At 39.8% G+C, this 23,025-nt stretch overlaps 1 protein-coding gene across 15 annotated transcripts in view; it reads right to left on the reverse strand.

Annotated features, from left to right (window-relative positions):
• Positions 1-23,025, reverse strand: part of APBB2 (amyloid beta precursor protein binding family B member 2) — a 172,448-nt gene that overhangs the window by 22,180 nt on the left and 127,243 nt on the right. For 14 of the 15 annotated variants that reach the window (XM_088131134.1, XM_088131138.1, XM_088131139.1 and 11 more), the window contains 2 exons: positions 22,113-22,259; positions 18,513-18,640 (listed from right to left, as the gene is read on the reverse strand). In XM_088131134.1, coding sequence (XP_087987260.1) covers positions 18,513-18,640; positions 22,113-22,259 — 275 coding nt within the window. Of the gene's footprint in view, positions 1-2,139; positions 2,294-18,512; positions 18,641-22,112; positions 22,260-23,025 lie in introns of those variants that run through there. The other variant, XM_007428748.4, reaches the window with a different exon arrangement.

The following is a 23,025-nucleotide window of genomic DNA, read 5'->3' on the forward strand; positions in this document are numbered from 1 at the left end:
TTCTGGTTTTCCAGACTCTGCTTCTTTTTCATCCTCTTGCTTCTCCCAAAGCTGGTTTAAAGCAGACCTGTTCTTCAAAATCTTGAGCATTACACAGAAAATAACTAGCAGAGAGACCACAGTTAATTCCAGATCTTTCCAGGATCTTTCTATTGGCTTCCTCTGAATGTTGATGCATGACGAAATAAATGGTAGGCACTGCCAAGAGGGTAATGTCTAGGCTAAGAATAACAGCAATGATTTTTGCCACCCGAAAACAATACTAGTCCAATTTCCAGAATGCCTTCAGCTGTCAACCAAACATCTCATGATTCAGAACATGAGCTCTTCCAGATTTCTATCCTATCGAAGAGGACTCAGAGACCCCACCCCCAAAACCCAGCATATCTGTCATGAAAACTGTTATGTTCAACTTCAGAATATTGAGGAAGGTTTATACAGAGTACTTTTTAAAAAATTATTCAACAAAATATAAGTATGCCACTGTCCATAATTTTCCTTAATTTGGCTAATTCAGAGTTTAGCTTTTTTAAATTATTTTTTTAAATTATTCAATGGGAGAAGCCAGAAGCATGGTGGGGCATTAAATCACTGAATGATTAAAATTTTATTTGCTGAAACAGAAATGTACAACTTGTGCGGCTTAAGGGCCTCTCTCCAAAAGTACTGTAGGTAGGGGATAGGATGCAAGGGTCAAGATCCATAGGAAGTTAGAAGTTCTATGGGGCGGAATAGGTGTTTAAATCTTCAGCCGAACCTAAGACACTGATTTTATCTCTTACAAACTCCCCCAAATGAAAAAAATCCTGTGGGTCCTATTCTCTAAAGGGGCCTCTGGGGCCCACATAAGGTGCTGTTTATCTTTAAAATTTAAGATATCTTTAAATATGTAAGAATTAAAAAAAAAGAGTAATAAAAGCAGCTCAGAAGATAAAGCTCAAATTTGCATTCAAGACCATGCTGTAGACTTCTTTTCCTATTACCCTGGACATTCACAGCACTGTACAGGCATTCAGTTCTGCCACAACGCACGTGTTTTCGTACTGTCAGAAGTCACAAAGGAAAAAGACCAACCACAGACGTTTAGAAATGTCCTAGGATAATTTCTCATTATATGTAATTGCATATCATAATTTCTTAATGTGTGAAAGCCTAGACACACACACACTAAGACTTGACATTGACTTGATAATCAAAATTTCATATGTAATACAACACAGTATTTTATGTGTGTGTGTGAGGCTGTCCAACTGCAACTGGAAATAGAGTGAACTCATTTTCCTAGGGCAAGGTGGTGATCAAAACAGAAGACAGTGGAAATATTTCATATATCTAAATCATTCTTCTTCCTAGTTCCACATTGTTGTGACTTTTATAAATGAAAGAAGACACTATTGGGATCTAAACACACACACACAGCTTTACAAGTTTCTACCACCTGCAAGCTTGTAAGCATTTATAAGGTCCTGATTGCTTCCCAAGGAAGGAAACACTAAGACTTGCTACACGCAAGGGACATTCCATTTCTTCTGCTGCTGCACCTTCCTCTCCTACTCCCAGTTGTGAAATCTCTTCTAGAAGATGTCCCAGTCTTCCAAACGGGAGCAGAAGAGGTGCTGAGTGGAGGAGGAACCTACTCTGCCAGTGGACCATGTTCTATCAGCCTATGGAAGCAACTGCATCCGTCCTTTCGTCCTCTCCAAAGAAACTTTATTCTCATCCTTCTCACTTATTCTGACTCACTAAAAGCAGATTTCTTTATCCAGGATGGGCTATACATTTGTTTCCCAAGCCTACAGTGTACGACTGTACTGAGATTTAAGACAAACATGGTTTAAAATTCTGTCGAGTTGAAGCTTAAGGATAGGGGCTGAGCGTATCATTCAGAAGTGAGCAAATTTGAGGAGAAAGTCTCTTTTTTCTTTTCCAAGACAGATTGGTTACCTTTAGTTTTCTTTCTGTCTTAGAGGGGGAAAAAAACCCTTGAAGTGGGGCCACTTCAAGAGGCTGAAGGGCTGCAATCTGATCAGCAACGGGACACCAAGCCGTAATCAAACAATGCATTTGCTTCACCACAACTTGCAAGGCAACACAGTGACAAAAGGTAGGAAGGAAGTGAAATAGAGAAAACCATTTTACCTTTCTCTGAATCCGGAAAAGCATGGAAAAACAGAGCAGACAGGGTTAGAAGGCACGCACGCTGAGCAGCTCAGCCCACTTGACCCACCCCACTTGCTGCCCTTGACAAAGCTGGACGACAACAATTTTACTGCCCTCCTGCACTATTCCAGTAGGAGGATGTCCAAGTCAGCAAGTATTTTTGGAACTTATCATGAGATCGCCAACGATCAGCTGAGTGGCAGGCAGCACATGAAGTGAAATATGGGCTTAAAATATCACACGCAAATAGGAAGCCGTTGACAGATGCATTTGTGAAAGCATTTCTCTTTGCATTTCCAAGAGAAAATCATATTAAAAGAGAGAATGTCAAAACAAATGAATAAATAATGCCTTGATGCCACACAACGCAGGTCTTTCCACCATTCTTCATATCTTCCCCTCTCTTTAAGGGGAACACCCTGGAGTTTGTATTGATTCTGAAAGAAAACTGCTATTTTTTCTTCCTTTTTTCTTAAAAGAACAGATACATCTTTTTGTGCACAGTAATTCCACTTGTCATTTGGGCTGAATAATAATAATAATTTTAAAAAATCACAAGTTATACCAAGAAAACATTAATCTGTTAGTTATTACAATCATGAGAGAAGATACATAAATTAAGGTTGGATATTGTGAATGTTCTTATAAAATACAGCAAGTTCATCTCTTTCTTCTCTCCTAAATTCTTAATATTGTTCAGCAAGTCATTATCTCCTGCAATCCAAGTTAATACTGTGTCTGACCTAGTCTTCCGGAGAGGATGCACACCGGTATAACAAGGGTTTTTTCAGATATCACTATATATACGTAACATTGCCATGTATATAAGAAATGTCTTTTTATTCCTGTAATCAAATAAGTTAATGCAGGTACACAACAAAACTGATGTGGACTTTAATCAGGCAGGTATATTTCATCAAACCATCTAACAAGTAATGATGCAGAACTTTCTATCCACATAATTAATCGACTAATCTCCGATGTAAACATCTGCGAAGTTATAAAAGAAATATTATGATACTAGACTTAACAGCACCAAGAGTCAGTGGCTTAAGGCAATAAATCTAAATAACATTAGGAACTCTTGGTAGACAGTAGGAAAGATTCCCCATTTACAAAATGATTCCCTCAAGCTCTTTATAGTATTTCATACAAATAAATTAATTTCATTCATAGCTGGAAAGAAACGATGCTGCCAGATAAAGTAACCCCCTCAGTTTCTGGTGGCTGCATTTGTACCGTTACCAACCGAGAAATTGAAGCTATGCAATTGAACGCTTTGATTTAAAGACTACTGATTAATGGTAAGTTAAGTGATATATTCCTGGTCTAATGATGGAAAAACTTTAAAAGTCCTATATGACCTAGAATAGCAACTGATCTAGTTTTAACCAGGTAAATATCTTAATAGGCTTGTAATAAAACATGGCCAGAGGGCACGGGACCCCTCCACCCTAAAGTCGAAATTGTATTCTAATGCTAGACTATTAAAAATGGAATCCTGGTGAATCACGCAAAGCATCTTATCTATCTTCCTTGTTGTGTCGGATATAAGTACAGTTGTTTTATTTGGACTAATAAGAGAGAGCGTTTTTCAATAATCCACTGGCTTGTGGATGTTATGCTGTGAACCGCAGGCATCCTTTCAAGCAATGGCTATGAGAGCTACTGTAAATAATTGCTTAAACCCAGCAAAGAAAGCCAATATTGCAGGATGCTGGGTTCCCTACCTAATAGCACATCTGTCTAATCTTACAATGCACCAGAGGCCTAACTATTATTCTGCCCTGCATAGCCAGCAATAACATGCCAAGAAAAGGAAGGAAGGAAGGAAGGAAGGAAGGAAGGAAGGAAGGAAGGAAGGAAGGAAGGAAGGAATTATAGGTCCCTGGGTGGTTTTCTTAACAACCCAATAAGACCGTGGTTGCATTTACATCAATACGAGATCACCACGCATGACATCATAAGAAGCCAAGCTGTTACTCAGTAGTCATCAGCTGAAAATTGTTTTGGGGCATTACTGAATACGTTTTTCTCACTTTCAGCCTAACTCCAAACCCAGCAGCCTAACTAATTCTTCAAATGGGAACCTGTCAATGTATTTAAATGATCTGGTTTAGTCGAATGACCCAAAGCATAAGCCAGCTTCAGATGGAGCCTTTGTCTCCTTGCCAGTATGAAGAGAAGCAGCTAGCTATTAACTACAATAAAACCAAACTTATCTTTTATGAAAGGCCTGTTATCATTGCCAGCCCCGAGAATTAATGGCTGTAACATTAAGCCATTTAAGGGCTTTAAATATCTGGGTATGTATTTTCCAAGCTTTAGTAAAGAGAAATCCCAGCAAGGACCTACAAACTTGCAAAAACATTCATAATGGCAGCAATTACTTCTCTGTTCCCACAAAAACCTTCAGAGCTAAGGACATCAGCACTGTTGTAACTTCAAACGACTGTGCTGAAAAAAGTGACTTATGACTGGTCCTCACACTTACAACCATTGCAGTGTCCCCCACAGTTACATGATAAAAATTTGGGTGCTTGGCAACTGGCATGTATTTATGATGGTTGCAGCATTCTGGGGGTCACTTGATTGCCATTTGCAACCTTCCTATAGGGCTTCCGACCAGCAAAGTCACTGGGGGAAGCTGGATTCACTTAACGACCGTGTGATTTGCTTAACAACCATGGTGATTTGCTTAATGACCACAGCAAAAAAGGTTGTAAAATCAGGGATGACTCACTTAACGACTTCATCGCTTAGTGACAGAAGTTCCAGTCCCAATTGTGGTCATAAGTCAAAGACTACCTGTTCAGATGGATGTTCCATGTGTGGCTGATTGTGTTTTTCAAAAGATTTACTTCACGGCTAAAGCTGAATTTTAAAGAAGCTTTCTATAGCTTTCAATTTTGTCTTAACTATATGAAGACCAATAAAAATCTTGATTGCAGCTTAAAAAATATTACATCCAATAATTCATTAAAAGCATGCAAATGAATAAATCCATTTTATCAGCACCACTACCAGAGTCTTTTATTGTTCCTTGCTAAAAGGAGACCTCCAATCTACCACATATCCACCATGATTAAGATATACAGTTTTTGTTATGTATTGACCATGAAACTATATTTCAAAGTCCTGCTCTTATCAGGAAATTTTGAGGATATACATTCAGTTAAATTAATACACATATCTGCTATGCTAAATCTTTACCCGCCTCTCCCAATTTAATTATCTCCAAGCATATTTCAATCTTCACCAGCCAATATCAGCTATTTTATAAGTTGAAGCCCAACAAGTGTTGAGGCTACCAGATTGGGAAAGACTTACAGGATATTTACAGATACTTATAGATATTTCCTGCAAATAGCCCTAATTTGGTTGTGATAGCACCAAAGATTCCAAAGGACAAGGATGAGCAGTCTGAAACCAATGGGACATGTGAAGCCCCCGAGTCCTGTTTCTATGCCACACAAGCATCCTCAAGACATCTGAAATCTAATAAATGCAATAAATCTGGTAAATCTGCTAAAATTGCCAAACATAATTAGTGTGACATCCATCTCTTCATCCAAGTCATTTATGAAAATTTAATAGTGGGAGAACTCACTTAATAATTCAGTTTGATGAACAATCAATGATGACACCCTTTGAGTTTGGTTATCAAGCCAGCTATTGAACCACACATAATTTACCCATAGTTAACTAGTTTGCTAAACAGAATGTCACAGGATACTTTATCAAGTGTTCTGTTGAAATCAAGATATATTATGTCTACAGCATTTCCACAATCCACTGGGGAAGTTACTTGGGGAAAAAAAAAATGAGATAAGACTAGTTTGACAAGACCTGTTCTTGATAAACCCATTCTAACTTCCAGCAATCACTGCATTTTTTCCAAGGTATTTACAGAATGAACCTGCTCCAGCATTTTCCCAGGTACGAATATCAGACTGACTGATCTCTAGCTCCCTGGATCCTCCTCCCCCACCAACGTTTGAAGATAAGAGTATCATGATTAGACTTGTGCAAAGCTTTGGATTTGTGGAATAAAAGGTGCTTTGGAACATGGAGATGCTGTGTAGCACAAGTCAGCACCTCCTTGAAGTATCTGTGTATTTTTCTGGGACTGCAGGACTGCCTTCTGCAGCTGCAGCACAACCCTGGGAACAAGCATGCTTTGGTTTAAGGAATTTCTGACAGGTGCTCTGTGCACATCCATGTACGTTCCACATAATATCTTCCTCTTTGAATCTGAACCGATGCACATTCTCCTAATTATTATAACTTCCTCCTTCCTCCTCACCTTTTAAGCAGGGCTACAATAGTCTTCAACTAAGTAGAATGAAAAACAACCTGAAAAAGTTCTGTAATAATAGTTTTTAAAGATCTAACCAGATACCTACATTTTCTGAACATGAATTCATGTCACAAATCAGTAGCCCCTCTTCTTGTTATATCTAGCCCGGCTGCAATATTATAACCGTTACAGATATGGTGCATCTTTTTTGAAATTACACGCACAGCTTTTTAAAATGATTTATATATTCAAAATATAGGGCACAGATTAAGTTAGTAAAAAGAAAGTGCTTTCCATTTCCAAAGTAAATTATTTACAATATGCCTGCCTCCCAAAATACATTTCAGAAATTAATAATAAGAAAGCCTACCTTCTCACAGTTGTTGAATTATGTTAAGGGCGAAGTAACCACTATAAAGGCATAATTAAAGTCGTGGCTTTGTGTGATTTGCTATGGATTGTATTACACTACAGCAAAAAGTCAGTGATCTTTATCATTTATACTGGGAAAATCAATGCATAAGCACAGACAATAGATAAAGCAAAGAGATTTCTCAACACATGTCATCCAGCAAACTGAAGAACGGTTGTGCCGGATGGTGGGGAAGAGAAGAAAGAAAAAGATTGATGGGATCCTGTTCTTTTACATCTTAATGAGGCTTCCTAGATATATATTATTTAACACATCAATAAGCCTCCCTACATTTTCTATTCTTCGGCAGGTACCGAAAGGATACAGAAAGCTGAGATTTATCGCTGATTCTAATAATCCAGAAGCAATTCCATCCTGTGGAGGTGTTTTTTTTTTTTTTTTCAGTCCGAAGGAAAGAGATTTTATTCCTCTCCGAATGTGTTTGTGGGTCTTCAACTCGCAAACCGCCAGTCTGTGTTATTAATAATTCATTAGCAATGCAAAAAGGCGCAATCAGTCAAGCGGTGCCTGCAAAAGGACGGTTCCTCTTGCATGCTTATCCAATTAAGCACCAAATGCTCAAGAACTGAAAAAGGGGACTGGGCATCTAATACATCACACTAGAGCCACGTTGCCTCCAGCCAACTCTATGCCACGAGCCTGGGTATCTGCATATTTTAACATCGTCTCTGAAAGGTTACCATCCATTTGGCCATCTCAACATTTTCTCCCCAGTCTGACTACTGAGCCCTAAGAGCAAATGGTCAGAAGGTGCCAATTTAAGCCCAGTCGAGAGCTGAACCCGGTCATTGCCCCCAACCCAGCAGGGACCCAGGGGAGCCGGATAATCAGCCCCAAAAGCTTCCGAACATCAGTGGGATCTCGATGGACTAAAGAGCATCAGCTTCCTGCCAGCTTCTGCAAAGGGAGAGAAAAGACGGAGGAACTGTACTTACAGTGCAACTCTCCTTCGGCCATTAGGGCAGCTGTTCCCGTCCAGCGGGCGTTAAGTGCCATGTCTTCAGAAACGAGAGGCATAATCTGCCTTTATCACGCTCTTCAGCCAGCAAACCCCTGCTCTACATAGACTCGGGGAGGGAAGGCAGGACAAAGGCGCCTTGCCTTGCTTATATCCAGTGTGGATCTCTACAAATCCGCCCACTGCTGTCTTCTAAGTTTCTGACCTTACTCTTCCAGTGCAACAAATAAGGGGTTTTAACGCCCAGCGTGTCAAAAGCAACAGCTAATTAGGTAGGGTCTGCCCGACCCCCCCCACCCACCCCCTTTCAGACCTCTGCACAGACATCAGATAGCACAAAGCGTTCCCTCCCCTCCAAGACCCCAGCCCTGTTTCGGTGACACGTATCAAGCGCCCCTGGGGACCGGGGCTGACAGCTCATTCCGTCTGTATCTCGTTGGACCAGATCAACTCTTCCGCCAGATGCCCTAGTTCCCTCTTTGCTCAGCCAGCCCTGCTGAGCGAGGGGAGGCAGCTACGAAAGAGCCGGGGTATTTCTGAACAGCGCCCCGGCTTCCTCCCTGCTTTAAACCACTTAAAAAACGCCCCCCCCAAAACCCAACTCATGCTCTTCTGTCTAGGGAAAGGTCTCAGCCACTCCCACCACCTCCCCCTGCCCCATCATTCCTAACATCTATATTATTAAAGGGGATTCTCCAGTTTGATTGGCTGCTCAAATTAACTATTAAGGCCCCAGGATAAATGCAAAAACTCTGCCAAATAAATAATTCCGTCTTCGCACACGTTCATTGTGCAGACACCTAATTGTCCAGGAAAGACTTAGACATCATTATGGGCCCCTGTTAAAAAAATATCAATCATTCTGCTAATATATTTTCCCCCTGTAAGATGCTTTCTAAAAGGCAGGGCACAAATACAGAAAAGAAATTATAAAATAAAACAGCAGCTTCTGCTCAATGTCTGTTCTTTCGGCTCCCAAGAAAATCTCTTCCAAGGAAACTTGCAAAGGAAAAAAGGAACTGGACGTCCAAGATTGCTCACCTAAAATGTGAATATAACTAACAAGTGTCTGGAAAAACAAATTCAGCACAAAAGTTTAAACAGCCCGATGCTGGCTCCTTGAATAAGGTATGGAAGGACAAAAACATATTGTTTTATTATCTTCTAAGCAATTTAATGCCCAAGCCTAAAAAGGCGTAGAACACAATCATTAGCCTTTATTATTCAAAATCAGAAGGTACCACCTTTTCAGATTAACCCATTTTATTAAACAGCTCACTTCATCAGATGCATGGAGTGGTTAAACCAGCATTTCTCAATCTTGATAACTTTAAGATAGGTGGACTTCAACTCCCAGAATTCCCTAGCCACCCATGCTGGCTGGAGAATTCTGGGAGCTGAAGTCCACCTATCTTAAAGTTGCTAAGGTTGAGAAACACTGGGCTAAACTAATGTAGGGTGTGATGGGGGGAAAGAGGGGAAGACAGGGTGGTTACGCAGATGCAGATTACATGTGACACAGATTGCAACTGTTAATTGCTGAACTACTTGTAATGTGTCAAAACTTTTAGTGATGATTGTGGCTTACACTTGTTGGCAAAAGCCCTCAATGTAGAAATCCAGTTAAGGGCTACATCCAGCTGGGGGCAACCATGTGGTATTATTTTTATGCATTTGGGATTTGGTGTGATCGGTAGCCGTAGATTGTCCAAGATGTGTTGGGTTGACAATGGTATACGCCTATGCTTTGCTTCTTCTCTTGGAAGTATTTTTTAAGTCACAAGAGGTGAAAAAAAATGCTTCAAGGTCCCCACAAAGTTGCATGTTTCATGTGCATTTAGTGGGGCGAAAGGATAAGCCTTGGGCAAAAACAGATTCCTCAGTATGGCTGTACGTCCAGCTAGGTAGTTTCCCAATACTGTGGGGGGCCTACGGTACTCTCCCACTGTGCTGAGTGGAAGCTTGGACAGTCTTTTTTCTTCAAGGAGGTGAATTCTACAGAATACTGTAGATCTGTCATCTTTGCAAAGTCCTCATGTAGCTGGGGTTCCAGGATACAGACTGTGTGGTAATTAACTTTTGCTTCTTGTAAAGAATGCTGATCAGATGATTTAGGAGTTTCTTGGAGAGAGTACAGGTAGTTCTTGACTTACAACCACAATTGGGATTGGAACTTCCATTGCTAAGCAATGCAGTCGTTGAGTCATGCTTGATTTTATGACCTTTTTTACCACAGTCATTAAGTGAATCACTGTGGTCATTAAGCAAGTCTGGCTTCCCCCATTGACTTTGCTTGTTGGAAACCCCCTGGGAAGGTTACAAATGGTGATCATGTGACCTGGGATGCTGTAACTGTCATAAATACATGCCAGTTGCCAAGTGCTTGAATTTTGATCATGTGACTGTGGGGACTCTACGATGGTCATAAGTATGAGGACCAGTCGTAAGTTACTTTTTTCAGCACTATCATAACTTTGAATGGTCATTAAACGAATGGTCATAAGTCAAGGACTATCTATATAGCATATACAGAAATAGGGTTGGGCAAATTAAAAACCATTATATCAGTTTTTATCTTTCCCCCCCTCCATGAAGAAGTAAAATAATTCACAGAATTATGCTTTCTGGAAATAAGCCCACCACTAAGGACATGCAGTCAAGTTGTTAAGGGTGGGATAGGAGCAAGACATTTCTGGGAGGGAAACCATTTGAATTTCAATGCCTTAAAAAACCAAAGCCTAAACAGCTGATAACAGTGCTGCTGAAATTATAGCAGGAAAATGAGTAACTTCAGCAGTCCACCCTGCGTCCCTTTTGGGGGTAGAGATTGAGAGCACAAGGGCTGTTAATTGGCCTCCTGCTCCAATTCTTCCTTCATTTTTGAAAGATAAAAAATAAAAATTATACCACACTGTTCATTTTACTGTCAAATTCCAGCAGTGTGATGTCAATGTGATGAAAAGCCAGAAATGGAGAGCTGAAGACGCACATATGGTACACAGGTTGCACACTCTCCAGCTATTTGCACTATTTATAAGTTCATCTATTAAAAGCCAGACAGGATTCAAATTCCAAATATTTTGCTCTATTTTTATGACACGAAATCTCTCTCTCTCTGCTTTAGTGTAACCCTAGCAGAATTTGGACCACATGAATGGCAAATGTTCAAAGGCAAAGCCTGATCACCCCCAAATGAAGTTCTAGAAGATAAATATTAGTGGGACACTCTGGGACTTTGCTCTTGTCCCACCGCAATCACTGCTAAAATATCATTTATTAATTCATAAAAGAAAGCAACTCTTTCACAAACCTTGAATTAGTCAGTGGCATGTGCAAACCTACTAACTGAAACTTTTCCTCCAGGTATACAATAAGGCCACTTATTCAAGAGGAATTCTATTTGTTGAAGAGGAAGTTCAGCCTAAGATATACATGAGGATCAGTGGCCAACCGTCTTGTTTTTGTATCAGAGTCACAAACTTGTATGGACTTAAGCAGAACGGAAACTCTGCATGAGCTACAGAAATGGTTATGAAATGGTTGACGTGCTCCACATTTATACATGGATGTGCAGAAGGCCAAATCTTGGTAATTTCAATAAAAAAGGAGATAAGGTTATGCAGTTTGGTTCTCTTCATATACAGATTTTTGTATGGAGCACTCATACAACATCATTAAAGTCTTAGAGGGCACATACTCACGCACTGCTATATCAGGAAAACTGAACCTCAGTTTGAGTGAATCATCAAAAAATGCCTATGGCTATAAACTAGGAAGAAAATCCAAATTTCAGTAGTTATAAAGGTATAAGGTGGATTCATAAAATGCCCTAAATAAACATAATGCACATTTGTTAGCTGTTGGTTGTCACAAATGGTAGGTTTATGCATCCTACTAAGCCTTAGGCCAGGGTTCCTCAACCTTGGTGACTTGAAGATGTGTGGACTTCGACTCCCAGAATTACCAGGCTGGGGAATTCTGGGAGTCGAAGTCCACACATCTTCAAGTCACCAAGGTTGAGGAACCCTACCTTAGGCCATGGTTTACAAACCAAATCCTAAATTACTTTTCTGTTAAAGGATAGTTTGCTTGTTTGCTCTAACTGCTGTATGTAATTTAAGCATGTAATCCCTCTTGACTAAATCTTTACAAAATGAATTATTTAGCATAGGCTGGGAAGTATTTCTTTTACTGACAGAATAAATCAGTGTATTTTTATACTGCAAACCCACCTAGATAACTGAACCATCAGATCTGTTCAGATTTTCCTTTTCTACTACAACTCGGTTCCACTATAAGGTAGTCCACAGTCTATAGTCTGAGACACAGTTAAGAACAGTAGTTATGATGTTAGACTGGGACTGGGGAGAACAGGTTCTCATTCTTTCTCGCGGATGGAGCTCCCAGGGTTATTTTGGCCCAGTAACTTTCCCTTAGCACAGGCTACCTCACAGAGTTGCTACTGAGGAGATAAAATGAGGGAAGACCCCCCACTTTCTTCTACGTACCCCACTTTAGATCTCGGAGGAGAGGTGGGATCTAAACCTAATAAAATAACCAACAAAGAAGGGCTTTTGTGAGAGATGAGGACTGCGGTGGGAAGACAAGGCAAGGAAGCAGCAGAGTGCAAAATTTCTGCTTACCCAAATGTTGAGTTCAAATGATCTAGATAAGAAAAACAGGGAAGGAGTGTTATTATTTCAATTAGCTGAGCGCTGTTATTCAACTGTTAGAATCTCAGCTTTCCTTAAGTCCTTCAAAAATTGAAAAGTATCCATATTTTTTAAAAAATATTTAATTGGCCTGTGTGTTTAAAACTCAGGGCTATAATGAAGTCAGGAAGACAAGAAAGAGGTTGCTTCAGAGAGTAATGCCCTGTATTATGGCCACTGCTTCTACTTTGCACAGCAGAATCAAGAAAGCATGCCTACTGCAGAATTTGTGATGAGATTGTGGGGGCATTTAACATTTTGTAATCTAGGATAAGGTGCCCGTGGTTTACCCCTGTTGCACTTGGACCAGATGAGGACTGGGAGGGGAACGTACAACGCAAGAGGAAGATTTAAGAACCGCTGTTGCTCTGATATTGTGGAAAAGGGGGAGCAGCAGAGAGCTTTTGAAGATACAGGTTGGAGGCAGAATTTTGCTTCTATCAAATCCTTTGTGATCTGCCTTTTCATTGCAAGATAAAAACACCTAAAGACATCTTGCTCACTCAGTTAAACAGTTCCCATAACACCAAAGCATCAAAAGATGCCTGTAGACCAAACAGCTTAAAATCACACTGCTTTCTGAAAATATAACAAACTTTGCAAATGCACTTCAAAATGCAAAATCAAATATTTTCTCATTGACACCAAACAACCCAAATAAATCAGATATGGCCCAGAGCACGGGATTCAATGGCAGCTAAAAAAATGCCCCTAGATAGGTAATTCATTTGTACAAGTAACAAAGATGTGCTAAGGTAGCCTACCTAAGAATAATGAAAATCTGTATCTTAATTCAATTCCCATCTTTAAAATGGCAGAGGAGAATTCCCTTGGTAGGAAATGTTAAAAATTCAGTGTGATCAACAATCCAACGCTGTGAATTACTCCGTTGTTACAACAAAGGTTCCTTTTATCACTGGGTTGGACTCCAGTGATCTACCAAAGCTGGGCAGAATCACAAGGCAGAACAGAGGCACATGGGGTGGGGGGTGGAATTAGTACTGCAGAGAATGAGTGGTAGCAGATCTCACCTAATCCATATATTAATTCAAACTTGAGAGCGCCCATTCCTAGATATTGCCATGGTAGGCTGAAGACAGTGCATTTCACAGATGTGTCATACAGAAGCATGAGAATGGTGATGTCTGCATTGGGTCACAATTTTTCAGATGCTACTATTTGTTTCCTGGAATGTTTGTTTGATATTGGCTTTAAGGCTATGCTTTGTCCACCTATGTCCAGCCTATGTGGACCTGTGTTGGGTGGGTGAAAATAAATCAATAAGAACTAGAAAGCAAAAACTGGAGAATTCTAGCTCTGATTTTAATTTCAATCAAAAGTCCACAGTGTGTGTGGGTGAGTGTCGGGGAACAACTTCAGAAGGAAGCTATGTCAAAAGAGTCACTATTAAAAAAAAAAAAAGCAAATGTCCATGAGGGGGAAAGAGAAGATTAGAAGAAGATGAAGCAAGAGATACATTGCTACTCCTCTATCAGAAAGTCACACTGGGACAGACAAAAATGGTAAAAGTGGTGGTGGACTCTTAGTTTTCAAACACGTAAGAGGCAACGAGATGGGAAGGAGAGAACGGATTAATGTGCATAAATAATCTATTTGGAGAACTGCAAATTTCCAACTTATATTCACAATGTATAAAAGCAAAGTGTGTATGGGAACATGTTAGTCTGGATTAGAAAACTCCACTGCATTTTCTTACCATCAGTATATCCATGAACAAGAAAGTTTTTAAGACTTGTCTAAGTCTAGCGTAGCTTTATAGCACCAGCTCTTTATAGAACATGGTCTGAAAATCTGGCACCCGTCTTCTCCAATTCTTGAACTCCTGACTGACTGTAGCCATGCTTTAGGGTTGTGCTGACACACAAATGGCAATTCTTATTTGACCTCAGATTCCAGACCTGGCTTGTGTTAACTTCACTAATGCTGAATTAATATTGTATAAGAGAAGGGGAGTGGGACATATTGAAACAAAAGAAAGGTGGGAATTTATGTTGAAAATGGGAAGTGGGAGGATGTGTTTTCTTAATTTGCAGCCCTGGTTTTCTGAGAACACACCTTTCATGGTTTCCATTTCATCCTGAAGGCACAAGCAGATTTCAGAGATGATCAAGCAACTATTTGCTTTTAATTATGCATTTTTAACAAAATGCCAGATTAAAGCTCAATATATGAAAAGGAATATATTAAAGAAGCACGTGTAACATCCAACTTCATTTTTAACAATGATTTGTCTTTTAGTTTGACCCTCTGCTCCCAAATGGAGGGTCGTATTAAAGGAAAACAGTCTTTCTGCTATCTGATAAAAATCTGGAATAAGAATTAGGGTCTTCAGGACCTTCTAATTTATGATTAGCATAAGCTGACCCTGTCTGTCTGTCTGTCTGTCTGTCATCTCAATTTATATGGCCACCCATCTCATATTCTAACAGCTAACGACCATTAAAAACTATACAAAAAACAAAGATAGAACCATGTCTTTAAGGGTTAGAACCATGTCTTTAAGGCCTTGCGAAAAACCAGTTGGGTTGAGGCCAAGTTAATCTCGGGGTGGGGGATGATGTTCCAAAGAGTGGGTGCCATGACAGGAGAGGTCTCTTCCTGGACCCCACCAGTAGACAGGACCCAGAGTATGCCTCTCTTACCAAAGTGGATAGGACAAGTAGACATAATCGGGGATCGGGGGTCCCTCTAACAACCTGGCCCCATACAAAAGCAGTAGAAGCTTTAGCATTTTATCATAAATAGATTTAAATGCAGAAGCATTTCAGCATGAAACTGTCTCAACAGCAAAATTATGAGAAGTCAAGGCATGTGCCAGTTTTTAAGCCAGCAAAACAGTCAATGCAGCAGTGGTATTTTTTTTATTACATTACTATAATAAAATAGCTGAATGCTGGTGTTTAAGATTGCTGTACAATGTGTGCTGTAAAACGGATTAATCTCCCAGAAGATTTTCTTTCCCGAGGTGCCCTAGCAAACATACCCTAAATTAAATTTTCATTAGCAAATCTCTATTTTTCATCTACCTTTTATTAGCACATGGTTTAGAAGACCGTCTGATCAGGTTCCATTAAAAGATTTTTCATATTCCAAAAAGAGAGTCAATGAAATAAATTACTGCAAAGGAAAAAGACTGATTAAAAAAAAAATCCAAGTGCCTCAAGATAGTGGAGACTTTCAAATAACTTGATATTTGAAAGGTTAGAGTTTGGGTATTAGTCCTCATAATTACTACCTACTTGATGTTGAAGAGAAGAGAGCAGAAAATGCTATGTGACATTTTTTAAACAGGTATAAAAAATAAGAAATATTGCCTTCCCACCTTACTAACGTAGTGCAAATTGTTTCATCCCACTTACTCATACTGAGCAATGATTCTGTTTCCCAGGCCATGATTTGCTCTTAATCACATCATTTTGCGCTCAGATGTAACTATGTCTTCTAAGAAGAATACCTTTTTATTTTTATGCAAAAAAGAATAAAACAGACACAAAAAAATAAATATATTTATCTAGCTGCCAAATGTTAGAATCAATTATTAAACCTTGACCACATAAAACAATATTCACCAGTGCTTCCACTGCATTGATACAGTACCAGTTTATAAATGGAAAGTGAGCACTTATCTATGATCCAGACTGTAATTTAGGAATAATTCCATCTTTCCAATGTCGAATAACTATCTTCTTTTCATCCCCTATTGTGTGATATAGTCATAATTCTTCACGTACTGACAAATTCTAATGTTGGAGATACGTAATTCAAGAATTTAACCAAAAAATAAACATGACATAGTAACGATTTTGTAATTATCAAATCTAACTATATCAACAAGTCTGTATTATGTGAGTTCATTCATTCATACTATGCCTCGCCATGACAGAATGTGTGACCAGCCCTTTCAAAATATTATTTGAGGAGTCCAAAACTCATGAAGAAGGTTTTGTTGACTGTTCTCGTCTTCAGATCACAGGAGATATACTTAACATTTGTAAGAACTCTTCGCCATTATGAGTATAGCTAGGATGATGAAGTCAATAGAAAACCTAATTAATTAAATCCAAATTCAGCCCCTCGTCCTAAAGACACTGTATCTGTGCCTATGAAAGCATTCTTTTAAATGATGTGCTGTGTGGGTTCCTCTGAAGTGAAGACCCATCAGCAATGTTGCTACTTTAATGACCTCTAGACAGAAGACTGCCTTTCAAACTGCAAGAAGGAATCACTAATGGTGTCACTTCTGGGTTTATTCCACTGAGTCTCCTTAGCACTTTGAATGGTCTGAACTTTGCCTATTTCAGTAAATCACAGTTAAGTCAAAACCCCCTACAGCTTTTCTGGAGTTTTGACATAATGCAAAATGATGTCCTGTTTGTTTATTTAACGCTTTTAAAATATGCCTTTCAGGGATATTTGCAGTCACTGGCAGTTTACAGCATATTCTTATGACAATACAACCATACCTTATTAAAAAAAACATTTTAAAAATTACACGACATTACAAAATAACAGCAAATAAATAAGCTGTTAATGCAACTCTTTAAAGCTCTCTAAAGACTGACAAAAGAGAGGCGTATCATTTTCTCTCAGACAGTTTTCCATAGCTGTGGGTCAACCACCAGAAACTCCGTCCTTATTACTTGCTCATTATCAGAACTGATCTTAAAGCTGACAGATTGATATGAGTAAAAGTATGGTCTAGTCCCAACTATTAATTCTTACAGCAACATTTGGACTCAGAAATGAAGAGGAGGCCAGTGGAACTGTGAAATAATGGGTGTTACATGAATCAAACATCTACAACCATTCTAGCTTCTACATTTACACCAATCAAAGTTTCTGGACCATCTTTAAGGGCCCTCCTAAGTACAGCTGGGCCTTGACACTGCCAAAGAAATGTGGGGTGATCCAACAACTATGCCTACCCAATCAACTGTACTGCCAAGCTCCTGGAGAACCAAATGAGAACCCTTCAGCACAATCAGCTGCACACCTCCATCAAGATCAGTAGATTTTCTGATCCACAGCTTTTCCGATTTGTCTGGATCGTCTGCATTGTTCATGCCAAAAAGCTCCCGAACTTTAGAGAGTAAGGAAGATGACCTTGATGGAGATATGCAAGCTCTGTGGCCAAGGTGACAAAGGGTAAAACTTGTTTTGAGTCCACAGCAGCCAGACAACATTCAGAAGTGACTCGGACACCTCTGTGATTCACTGAGCTATAAGAAGGAGAGGAAATACAACCCAAACAGACTTGCAAGATTTTGTTCTGTCTTTCTCAATAAAAGTAGTTTTTGCCTCCCTGTGGGGTTGATTTCTTGGTCTGCTCTACCTAGAGGGGCTGACACAAACACCTCTTCATGATTTTCACTGTTTTCTTGGATACACCATCTAGAAAAGATAGCTGTAGCTGCATATTATTCACATAGTGAGAAAAACATCAGCTAATACTTAGTAGGACTTTAAGTAGCATGTAAAACGTTAAAAAACACAAGGACAAGATGTAACTGTATGTCACCTCACAAGTTACGAATGAAGAAATGAAACAGAACATCTTCACTGCCATCTCTTGAGCTTCCAGAGACAATATCGTTGAGAGTTACCATCTCCTCAAGATGTATCCTACAGACACAATCCGACAAGTATCTTTGGTCACTAGTACTAGAATCAGCTATTAAAATGAAACCAAAAGGTTCCAATCTTCTCACTATGGTTGTGCCAGAGAAGAAGATGGAAGGAGGAAGCCGAGGTTTCGCCATGCAACGATAAACTGTAACGCGCTGGTGTGCTTAAAATGCAATTTATTCACACAATAACGAGGACACAAACATACATTCAGTAGGTTACTAGAGTGCTAAGTTTGTCTGAAGTGCATGCATAAACAAATGCCCATCTCATGAAGAAAGACAAGACGTATTTCGAACTCACCGGCCATTATCACGACCTACTCCCCAGACTCGGATGCTTACGATGGGCTGAGAATGAAGAATACTACGATCCATGGGGTCAACCAAATTTAGCATATCATTCTCCAGGATAAGATACATGTCTTTTCCCTAAGTAAAAAAAAAAGAGGAAGAAATAAAAAATGCTCAGCACAAATCATTCGTTTTCACCTTGCAACACTCATTCTAGAAAAAGGAGGAGAATGTTAAGAGAAATACAACCCTTCCTCCCCTAACATATCATCTTCTTCAATTGCTCCTACTGTGATGGAATGGTTTGATGAAGGCTGCGCTCAGGGAGATAAGCATTTCCTTATTCCCCAGCAGGAGCGTGGGAAGGTTAAGAAGATGAGATTCTGCCTTGGAGGTGGAAGCTAATAAACGCAACAGAACTGTATCTGCACTGTCTCGTGGAGTTCTTTGGGCTGAACCTGACATCAATCTCTCCAGACTGAATCTAAACTTCCCAAGCCAGTCAGCCCAAACACCGTGAATTCCTTAGGGTGGTGCCAGTCTCATCTTCTTAACCTTCCCACGCTCCTGCTGGGGGCTAAGGAAATGCTTATCTCCCCGAGCGCGGCCTTCATCAAACCATTCCATCACACCTACTCACTTTAAGCTGTTATCCTAAGTAACTAGGTAAACTAAGTATCGCAGAACTTAGTGGAACTTCAGAGATTAGTCCTTTCTTCTTGGCATCTCATTATCTTGGCAAATGTGGGTTTGTAATATGTACAGCTCAGTCTGGGGCTGTCCTTAACAAGTATTTGGAAACCACTACTACAAATCCTACACTTTGGCGGGGGGGGGTTGTGGAGCTGAAGTGAGGAGGTGCTGCTTTCCTGGGGCCACACCAATGCTGTGGAACAGCCTCCCTAGTTCCCTCTTTGTGGGTTTTCAACACTTTTAAAGAACAACCTATTTCAGAGAAATGCCCCCAATTTGATGTTGCCATCTTTCTCTTGATTCTGAATGGTTTTATTGTACGTTATATTGTGGAGGTGCTTTTTATTTTGTACCGGAGATGTTTTAAATTAGTATCTGTTTTATGTAAGTCCCTGAGACTCTTTTGATTGTGGAGGCATAGAGATGTGGTTAATAAATGAATAAATAACCACTTTTGGTCTGCAAATGCTACATGGGGAAGACTCAAATTTTATGTCTCCATTCACATGTCGCGCAGTAATATAGAGTCACTGCCGTGAAATGGGCAGCCATACAAATAATTTAAATAAAATAAAGATAACTAATAAATTATTATTGGATTATATGTTTGTCCAAATAATGAGCCAATCTGCTCTTGGATACTTCATTATTGCTGGAGATGACAGTGACCATCAACTGACAGAAGACCCATGTCTACTTTGGACCACCGAGAAGAAATTAAAATGGCAACAGGGAAAAATGTCCTGTTGCGTACTTTTCAGAAGTCTGCAATGGTAGAAGCCGGATAACCTGCTACCATCCCCAAATACTAATATCAACCTAGTTTTATCAGCATATAATATCTGATGTGCTAAATCTCTAAAAAGTGTGTAAATCTTAATTCAAGACCTCAAGATAAAAAGCAAAGCCAAGTTATTGTGATCTGAAAAGGACGGTAAAATCATGAGAAAAAAGTTGAGAAAAGGCACGTGTTATGCTGTGGCTCTATTTTTGTTTAGCTTTTATGTAAATGATATTATTTTGGCTGCACGGGATTTGAGGTTTTCTATGCCCGTGGCTTTGGATGGGTTTCTAAATATTCCTTTCATGCTGATGGCATCACCTTAACATCAACTACCAAGCAGGTTTGAGAAGACACAAAGAAAGTCCAGCATCGACTGCAAAGAGGATATCTTGGTAATAAATAATGCAAAAACTAAAGTTGTGATCTTCTGTAAGAAAGGAGTTCAGCACAAACGGTACCTGGAAAATATGGATGTAGAACGAGTAAAATCCTACTATTTTCTTAGTTTTTAGATCCTTTAGGTTCCTGGTCCATCCTAGTAGAGAGATGCATGCTGAGATTTGGCGCACGTTCTCGGTGCTTAAGCAAGCTTTGCAACTAGGAATACTGAGGCTTAATTAGGCCAATCTTAACATTTTGCACAGTGAAGGCCATCCCGATGCTGATTTATGTGGCAGAAATAAGGGGCTTTACAAATATTTCATTACTTGAAAGAACCTTAACCCATTACCTGTGCTGTGGGGGACATGGAGATACAGCCCCACTTATTTAGTCAAAGCTGTGTCAGGGACTGGGGGTATTAGTCATATAACATCCTGTACATCAGGCTGTTTAATTATTGGATCTGAATACTGCAAACTGAGTAAGAAGGGCTTCCTAAACCGTGCTCTGAAAACTGAAGTAGAAGAGCTTGGGGCAAATGTGTGGCTTCAAAAATTTACAAATGTAGAGTCAGCTCATGGCTTTACTAGGCAGGCACTGAGCAGCCTGGGAAATGCAGCAAGAATTATGTGCCCGCAAAGGTGTAGATCTGAGTGTCCAGAATAACATAGCTGCCCTTTCGACTTCACAAGCAGCACGTTGGTTGGCAACCGAGAAGCTTCAGTTCCAAATGGAAAAATACCTGGCATTCGCAACGTGAATAGAATGTCAGAGAGCTTTCAACCATCCGTGTTTTGAGCATGGCGAAGTTTGGCCGGTTTTGTGGCACATCAGCTCAAGAACCACTTCGCTGTTAGCAAAGAAATACCTGGACCTCCTGCCTTTCCTATGAAGGCTTCCAAGCTAAGAAAACAACATTTGGACTTGGTTGTGATGGTCTGTTATGATGACTCCAAAACTACACAGTGATGACCTATGCTGGAAGGTAGGGGAGAATGAGGGAGACTGTCCCTTTTCAGAATACATGCAATTGTTTTAAATGCCAGTCCGTTTTAGTTTGGCTATTTAAGTATAGCAACTGATTCCTGTCTACGATTGGAATTTTCTTTTTTCTTTTTGGATGTTAAACAGATTCTCTCAAGCCCAGCAGCACTTTTTCTCTTAAAACCAAATACGGTACTTAAGTGGGAAACAGACACAGTATTGGGCATGTGGAACTTAAGTTTGGTCTGTCAGCATAATTCTTCTGTTTTGTATTATAACCACTAGTTATAATTACAATCGTAAGCACTGAAAGAGTGTTTCCCAAGCTTAACCAACTTTTCGATGTGTGGACTTCAACTCCCAGAATTTTCAGCAATAGCCGCAGTGGCTGGGGAATTCTGGGAGTTGAAGGGGACACATTCGGAAGTTGCCTTGCTCGGAAGCGTTCAACTAAGGCTTTCCTAGACCCGTGATGGCCTCTGGTTCCAATCACCATTACTGATGGCAAAAGCTGGAGAGAAGTTTCTTTCAGGGCTTATGTTACAGCTACAATTAGGAAGGTCCCTTCCACCTTTCCACGAAGAAAATACTACGAAGAAAGTACTAGCATTGTCCATTTGTACACCCAAGATCATCTCACAGCGAAGATTTTGTTTCACCTGCCCTTTTATCCAAAGGCAGTCCCTCTGGCCTGACCTTCAAAGAAGGTGGAAAAGTCGGTGGCACCAAAGAAGGAAGGTCAAGAAATAAAACAGAGGCATTTCTTACCTCTCCCCAAATGCCGACGGTATCTCTTATGTCATTTTTGCAGTAAGAGAGCTGCCGAATGCAATTGTTTACAGCAACGCTGCTTTTTCCAGGAGCTAAGTCTTCTTCTGCCATTTCTACCCATCCCAGAGAACGAACAGCAAAGCACTGCAAAGAGATAAGATCAAGAGTGATAACGTTTTAGATCTTATGCATTTCCACACAATTAGGTAATATTTTCATTTCTTTAGATGGCGTTAACACATATTCATGCCAAAGACGGCAGGTTAAAACTACCACATTATTTTCGAAATGATTGCATTAATAATTTTTGTTTGTTTACTGAATTTACATGTTGCTTCATTCATTCCCGACTCTGAAGGGTAGATATTTTAACTGAACGTTTCCTTTAACTTCGTGAGTGCCAGGCCAAAACTTTCACTTTTTTTTATTGTCTATCGCCAGTTCTTTACATTCTTACATTTACCACAACTGTCTCTTTGATGTACCCCTCAGATGCTCATCTGGGGTGAACATTTATTTAGATCCAAATGAAAAATTAAGCAGAATTTCCGTGGTGTCCCTGATGTTCCATTTCAGAACTAAACACGTATTTTTCTTTTTCATTCCTCCAACTTGTACTAATTTGAAGATGAAACTTCATTCTTCCTGGGGACAAGAAACTTTCAGTGGATGCAATTTTCATCCCCAAATTCTGTAAGGTCTAATAAAAATACAACGGAGCTAATAGGAGACAGCCACAGAGGGAAACTTTGCTGTGGCCAGAGACGACAGCAAATATCATCTCAAGAAAGAAAACAATGAATGGGAGTAATGAAACAAATACACTTTCAATGGATTTGCAATTAAACGAAGGGGACCAGCAACCGATAACACAAAAGAAGCCTTTAATCATGAAAACAAATGAAACAAT

The sequence above is a fragment of the Python bivittatus genome, unplaced genomic scaffold (assembly GCF_059951505.1).
Source record: "Python bivittatus isolate LINGU-HERP-01145 unplaced genomic scaffold, Pbiv_v1 ctg000970_np1212, whole genome shotgun sequence".
NCBI classification, from domain to species: domain Eukaryota; kingdom Metazoa; phylum Chordata; class Lepidosauria; order Squamata; family Pythonidae; genus Python; species Python bivittatus.